The sequence below is a fragment of the Dermochelys coriacea genome, chromosome 17 (assembly GCF_009764565.3).
Source record: "Dermochelys coriacea isolate rDerCor1 chromosome 17, rDerCor1.pri.v4, whole genome shotgun sequence".
Classification (NCBI taxonomy): domain Eukaryota; kingdom Metazoa; phylum Chordata; order Testudines; family Dermochelyidae; genus Dermochelys; species Dermochelys coriacea.
In genome coordinates, this window is record NC_050084.1 from 16,228,702 (window position 1) to 16,236,399 (window position 7,698).

At 47.2% G+C, this 7,698-nt stretch overlaps 1 protein-coding gene across 19 annotated transcripts in view; it reads right to left on the reverse strand.

Moving 5' to 3' along the window:
* The window catches only part of RCC1L (RCC1 like), a 30,739-nt gene extending 23,189 nt beyond the window's left edge, over window positions 1-7,550 (reverse strand). Inside the window, exons 1-5 of one of the 19 annotated variants that reach the window (XM_043499293.1) lie at window positions 7,194-7,550; window positions 7,007-7,117; window positions 6,893-6,949; window positions 6,407-6,706; window positions 1,508-1,637 (exon numbers count right to left, since the gene is read on the reverse strand). In XM_043499293.1, the coding sequence (XP_043355228.1) occupies window positions 1,508-1,637; window positions 6,407-6,706; window positions 6,893-6,949; window positions 7,007-7,117; window positions 7,194-7,535 (940 nt within the window). In that variant the 5' untranslated portion in view covers window positions 7,536-7,550. Of the gene's footprint in view, window positions 1-1,507; window positions 1,638-6,406 lie in introns of all 19 variants that reach the window. The other 18 variants (XM_043499287.1, XM_043499283.1, XM_043499297.1 and 15 more) reach the window with 18 other exon arrangements.
* Between the last annotated feature and the right edge of the window lie 148 nt (window positions 7,551-7,698).

The window sequence follows — 7,698 nt, forward strand, 5'->3', positions numbered from 1 at the left end:
TTCCTAAAATGATGGTGCTGCCACCAGAAGCCATCCTCATCTTTGGGCAGTGTAGTTGTGAGCAGAGGCGCAGACTCCATGGGTGCTCCAGGGCTGGAGCACCCACGGGGAAAAATTATTGTCCAAGCAGCCGTAGCAAGCTCCGGGAGGGAGGGGGAGAAGCTGGAACAGGGTGCGCTCAGGAGAGGAGGCGGGGCCGGGGTGGGGATTTGGAGAAGGAGTCCAATAGGAGCAGGGAGGGGGCAGAATTGGGGCGGGGACTTTGGGAAAGGGGCAGAAGGGGTTGACCGGCACCAGTAGAAGTCGGGCCTATGGCTGTGAGAGCACCTGTGCAACAAAGAGGCGCAAAGGCTGCAGGGAAGATTTGGTGTGCTCCAATGCATGCAACTGTGACAGTAACTAGTGTAGCAACAGAGTACTGAACACACTGGACACAGATTCTGAGGGGGAGTAAACATGTTCCAACTATCTGCAAATTACTGTGACTATTTTTGTGAGTAAATATAGCATGAAGGGGTATTACATTAGACATTCAGTAGCTAGCAGTTAGATGTATGGGTTACATAGGAGTACATGGTTATACTGTTACTCACACAATATATTCATACAAGACATTCTACAGCCCTTCTATTAAGAGTCATTACTGTTATATAAGAAGTTCACATGTATTGTCATTGTATTCAGTGCTAGTAAGAAGATAATTACAGTTGTACCATGTGTGAGGTTAGACTTGCATCTCTGGCCAGGCAAATAACATCAAAAATATGTTTTATAATTGGGGGGGTCTTGTCTGCATAATCCCATAATTACAGCAGAAAGAAAAAGCTTTTGTCAAATCAGACCATATACAAATAACAAGCTCATACTGTCGTATGACTAGACTTCTGCTTTAACGAAAGGCAAAAAAAAATCTGGGAAACATGCACACAATATACCATCTGGGGCTAAATATTTCCCAAACCTTCCAAAGCAGTACTATTTTGAGCACATAGTTGCATTCTCAATTGTATTTAGAAGCTGTCTGCCAATTTTGGTCAAAATTAAACTCTGTTTCCATGAGTTAAGGCCCTTTTTGTGATTTTATGATTTGTTCGGATTGGATGCCCAATAACGTTAAAACATTACATGACACAGACAAACTGCACCACTTCCAGCATCTAAATCCACCCGGGCGATGGCGATGACCACCAGATACATGCCTAACATGTGGTAGCAAAGACATTTTCCTAGCTGATGGGTTACCTCAACGCCCAAAATGGGTCTGGGCTGGTACACTACATACATTTATAAAACCACTCCATGGACAGAACTAAATTCTTTACAAGACAGAATTCTCAAAAACCCTCTCAGCCACCAACACTGCAACCCATCCCCAGGAAATGCCTAGGACAGTCTGTCTTAAAGGTCACCCAACTCCCCTGGGAATTAGACTTCTAGAAACATCTGCAACATTTTCCAATAGCTTATTTATGATCCCTCAAATCCCTGCAAGAGCTGAGATGCTTACTTTGATCCTTTCTGCTTCTCTGAAAGCCAAGCTGAGAATCCTTGTTCAGCCCCATGCCCCAAACTTTGGTAATGTCAGTGGTTTTTGAGGATATTAGCGTGAAGCCATAGCCACATGCTGCAGAGGATATCTTTAAGAAAAAGCAAAACATTGAGTTATAAATCTGTTTTGGAAAATTGAAGCTTATTTGATTTTATAAACTCAGAACCACGTTTGTTTAGACTACTGCCCCCAATTCATGGCAAAGGAGTCTTCTGGGTACAACCCTTATAAGAGGGTCATCAATAGTCCTTATGCTGTTGTGGTTTAAGAATAAAGCTCAAACAGCAGCTAGACAAGCTTCTAAACACTTGTTCTTTTCAGCAACTAGTCCAAAAGCTTGGTTTGTTTTTAAAGACACAGCCTGATCTAAACTTAAAAATTAGATCAACTTAGCTACGTCGCACTGGGCTGTGAAAAATTTCACATCCTGATCACTGTAGTTAGGGTGACCTAACCCCAAGAGTAGACATGGCTAGATCAACAGAAGAATTCTTCCGTCATCTTAGTTACCACCTCTCAGAGAGGTGGATTAACTACACTGATGGGGAACAGAGTAGCAGCCGTGTTAGTCTGTATTCGCAAAAAGAAAAGAAGTACTTGTGGCACCTTAGAGACTAACAAATTTATTAGAGCATAAGCTTTCGTGAGCTACAGAATGCATCCGATGAAGTGAGCTGTAGCTCACGAAAGCTTATGCTCTAATAAATTTGTTAGTCTCTAAGGTGCCACAAGTACTCCTTTTCTTTATACTGATGGGGAAAAAACCCTTCTGTCAACATGGGAAGTGTCTACACTACAGTTCTACTGTGGCACAGCTGCACCACCATAGCTCCACCGTGGTAGCTGTAATCTAGACATGACCTAAGCAGTACGTATAACGACTCGGCAAAACCTATCACATCTGTGGATGTACGAGACAACCCCAAAGTAGTCCAGACTAAAGAGAGACTATGCACTGCTGACCCGATTCTTCTTACTTCTTTTCTGAATAAAATCCAGGATGAAAATTAATTCTAAACTTTTTTTTTTTTTTTTTAAAATGTTTTCAGTAATAGCACTGCATGGACATAGTACTCAGCTGCAAGTTTAGCACTCCAGGAAGTAATTACTAGTCCCAGACTCTGGGAAGCCCTAGAGAGATTTAAGACTCTCTCTCTTAAAAAAAAAAAAAAAAAAAAAGCTGTTCATCTAGATGAGACTACAGAGCTTATCAACACCTAAATTCACAAATGCAGCAACCCCTGCAATGCAGTCCTGGTACACGTCAGTCATGCAAAAACTGTGCAGTCTTCAGGGTGGATAAAAATCAATGATTTTTTAAAAAGAAATAATAAAAAAAAATTCGATTTTTTTTTAATTTAAATCGGATTTTTTTGATAAAATGCTTTTTGAGGAAAAAACCTATCTAAAGATTGTTTTAATTAAGATATCTTATAGTTCAAAGATATCATCATGGAATAGGGATTATAAATTCTAATTCTATAGTGGGAGACAATGTATTCATGTAATGTTTAAGAAAAGTTTTGTAAATGAGTTCCAAAAGTTCATGGATTAAGAACCCAATCTTATAGGGTTCCACAAGTTTCTGTATAAATTATTTAGGTTAATCTTTCTATCTACCCAATGGGACTCAGTGCTCAGTCTAGAGGATATCATCAGAGGTGCTTAGTTTTTCAGTTCTCAAACTGTGGATTTGTGTCCCAGAGGTAACGTGCTAGTTAACAGAAACAATGTTATAAAATAAAATAAAAATAAATAAATATATAGAGGTGAAAAATAACAGACCTCAACTCTATTGTCCCTCTGCAAATTTGTGTACACAGAGTCAATCCCTTACCTCTCTCTAAAAGTGCAAAGTTTCAAAAAGTTCAATGAATAGAAGATTTTGGGGGGTGGAATAAATCTGGACAAGGAGAAGTCGTCTGGAGATAAATGTGAGAAGCAAGGGACATACGCTTGTTTTGTTAAAATATTGTATGCTTGCTGTTGAAGAAAAAAATCCAGAATACTTAACGTTGTTGTTTTAGTTAAATAAAACCATTTAAATGTCTGTCTGGTGGATGTTCTCCTCCTAATACAGCATGGCAAGAAAATCCTCCAAATATTAATGATTAACCTGTTGAATTGGAGATAGTTCACCTCCCAGTTTACCTTTAGTAAATATAATAACCAAACAAACATTTTTGGATACAGCTGTAAAACTAATCTGAAAAGTTTTCAAAATAAATCACTGTTTAAAAATGTATAATGTGTACCTTTTAAAAATAAAACCTACATTTATCTCTGAGTTGTGACGAATATGTATTAAGGTTATAACAACCAACAAGAATGCACTTTTACGTAGAAAACCATGATTAAATCGAGTTTTCCTGACTAGTGATTTAAATGAAATCCACTCTGGCAGTCATTTTGTGAAATAAAAGAATGAGAAGCAGGACACAGAACATCAAAACTTTTCCACTTCAGCACAATTTGAATAACAAAAATGAACAGGATTTTGTTTTCTAAACTAGTAAATTGTTGGGTTTTTAAAAAAATAAAAATAAAGACTCACAAACCATTTACATGAATTTCAGCCCTCCTCAGGCAGAGTGCAAGCGACCAAGCATTAGGCTAAAGGAATAGAATGAATTTAAACAACTTCTTTAAGATGGGTTTCTAATTTCTTCAAAGTGCAAAGGTACAAAAGAGCAACTGACTTCGGGGATACTTTCTTCGGGGGGGGGGGGGGGTTTAAAGGAAATTGTGAGCTCTCTAACATTGCCATTTTCCCCATCTCTGTTATGGCTCTGGCAATATAGTATATACCAGAGATGGGCAAACTATGGCCCGCGGGACTGTCCTGCCTGGCCCTTGAGCTCCTGGCTGGGGAGGCTAGCCCCCAGCCCCTCCCCTGCTGTCTACCTTCCCCCACAGCATGCTGCCACACAGGCAGCATGACAGGCTCTGGCCAGGTGGTGCAGCTGCCAGTCTTAAAGCTCTGAACAACATAGTAAAGGGCCTGGGAGTTGGACAAGGGGCAGGGAACCAGGGGGGAGTGGAGGGGGAGAGGGAGTCAGGGGACAGGAAGCAGGGGGCGGTTGGATGGGGTGAAGATTCTGGGAGGGCAGTCAGGGGACACGGAACGGGGGGGAGGGTTGGATAGGTGTGGGAGTCCCAGGGGGCCTGTCAGGGGAGCATGGTTGTGGATGGGGTTGGGCAGTCCGCGGACAGGGAGCTGGGGGGTTGGGTCCCGGGGTCCTGTCAGGGGGTGAGGGTGTGGATAGGGGTCAGGGGGAAGTCAGGAGATGGGGGGGCTGAATAGGGCCTGGAGTCCTGGGAGGAGGCGATTAGGGGCGGGGGTCCCGGGAAGGGGCAGTCAGAGGACAAGAAGCGGAGAGGGAGTTGGATGGGTCGGAGGTTCTGAGGGGGGCAGTCAGGGGGTGGGAAGTGGGAGGGGACAGATAGTAGGCAGGGGCCAGGCTGTTTGGGGGGCACAGCCTTCCCTACTCGGCCCTCCATACAGTTTTGCACCCCAATGTGGCTCTCGGGCCAAAGTTTGCCCACCCCTGCTATATACCATGCTTAAGCTCTCTAGTGCAGGGGTGACCAACGTGTGGCTCTGGAACCACATGCTGCTCTTCAGAGGTTAATGCTGACACCAACTTTCCAATGTGCTGGGGGTGCTCACTGCTCAACCCCTGCCCCCACTCCACCCCATGCTCTCACTCCTTCCCCTGAGCGGAGGTGCGGAGGGAGAGGGGGAACGTGCTGATCCGTGGGGCTGCCAGTGGGCAGGAGGAGCTGGGAACCGGGGGGGGGGGGGAGCTGATAGGGGGCTGCTGAGCTATTACTGTGGCTCTTTGGCAACGTACATTGGTAAATTCTGGCTCCTGCTCAGGCTCAGGCTCGGGCTCCCCCCCCCCATCTATACAGCGTACAAGCTCCTGTGTGTTTGCACAGGTCCGAGAACAATGGAATCCCATTCCTGAAGGGAGCCTCTAAGTACTATCATAGTGCAAGTAATAAACAATGATTGTTATGAGGACACAAACTCTCCTTAGGCACATTGACTCAGCTACGCTGACAGCAATGGAATTAAGGTAAAGCTGTTAAATTAACCCGCAAAAGCTTCATATTTTAGGACAGACACCTGCCAAGTCTGGTTCATTGAGATAAATGCTAAAATCAGCAGATATAAGGAAGTTTTTTAAAATCACCTTCTTAGAATGAATATGTTGCTCTGCATTTTTCAACATGACATTTAAAATCTCAGACCTTGTTCTCTCTTTTATTCAAACAGGCTTAGAGTCCTATTACACTGAGCTAGCATTGACAGTCATTTGAACTTGGAGATTATGTCTCACTAAAACACAGAAAAAAATCCTCATCACCAGAGGAAAATACTTCTTTAAAATGAATCCCCCTGAAAGACATCAGAGACAAGCCTAAACAAAATGATTACACCAAAGCTTGGGAAAGTTAAGGTGCTAATTTTGCAGCTGGTCCCTCTCACTCTAATGAGCTGCACCAAACATCCAAGCCAAAACACCTGTGATCATGGGGAAAGTCAAGATCTGAAGTAAAAGAAAAGGAGTACTTGTGGCACCTTAGAGACTAACAAATTTATTAGAGCATAAGCTTTCGTGAGCTACAGCTCACTTCATCGGATGCATCGGAAGTGAGCTGTAGCTCACGAAAGCTTATGCTCTAATAAATTTGTTAGTCTCTAAGGTGCCACAAGTACTCCTTTTCTTTTTGAGAATACAGACTAACACGGCTGCTACTCTAAGATCTGAAGTGTTGACCTGGATGCATCTCCACTCCCAAGCGTCCTTCCAATAATACTTAATGGGTCTCCCAGCTCTTTTCACCCACCTTCTCAGCTGTTTCCAGGCGGTAGGGTGTGGGCTGGATCCTCCGGTGCTTTTTCCAGCCCGCATCAGGCATAACGAAGCTGGGGATCCCCAGGGCCCCAGCATAACAGAAACCCCAGACAAACACCCTCTCCTTCCGCTTGGCCCTCTCCCCCACATACTGAAAAACTGGGGCAGAGTCCTCACTTTCTCTCACTTCTCTGCTGCTCCTGGTCCTGGCTACTTTGGCAAAGCCTCTGGACAAACCGTGCAGCGGCAGCTCCCTCTGGGGCCCCGATAAACCCCTCTGGGACCCCAGCACCTGCAGCCCCCTCTGGGCTACCTGGGGCCCCAATAATCCCCCCTGGGGCCCCAATAGCTGCAGCCCCCTCTGACCTACCTGGGACCCCAATAACCCCTCCTGGGATCCCAGCACCTGCAGCCCCCTCTGACCTACCTGGGACCCCAGCACCTGCAGCCCCCTCTGACCTACCTGGGACCCCAGCACCTGCAGCCCCCTCTGACCTACCTGGGACCCCAGCACCTGCAGCCCCCTCTGACCTACCTGGGACCCCAATAACCCCTCCTGGGATCCCAGCACCTGCAGCCCCCTCTGGGCTACCTGGGGCCCCAATAACCCCCCCTTGGACCCCAGCACCTGCAGCCCCCTCTGACCTACCTGGGACCCCAGCACCTGCAGCCCCCTCTGACCTACCTGGGACCCCAATAACCCCTCCTGGGATCCCAGCACCTGCAGCCCCCTCTGGGCTACCTGGGGCCCCAATAACCCCCCCTGGGACCCCAATAGCTGCAGCCCCCTCTGACCTACCTGGGACCCCAGCACCTGCAGCCCCCTCTGAGACCCCTGAAGTCCCTGCACCAGTAGCTCCCCCAGGAGCCTCTGCCAGCCCCGGCCCCCAGCGAGGAGCCGCGGAGCCGGGGCCATTGTCCCAGCAGAGCCCGATACGCCCCCGCTGGGCTGGGCTGGCCACGCCAGCCGCCGCTCTACAGCAGCGCCACGAGCCGCGCGGGAGCCGCCATCTTGGCGACCCTTCCCCTTTGACCTCCCGGGGCCCCGCCCCCGAACCCACGAGAACGGACTCGCCGCGCGGCAGCGCGTGGGTCACGTGGGCAGAACGTGCGGCGGCCATGGCGGCCGAGGCAAGAGCGCTTCAGCAGCCCCGGTCGAGACCTGCCCAATCTCGCGATGTCTGCGATTTAAAGGGGCCAGGCCCAAATTTGGGGGGCCCCGAAGGGAAGCCCAAAAGCATCCTGCAAGGGCCCTACGCTAGCCTTGGGTCGCTACTGGGCTGG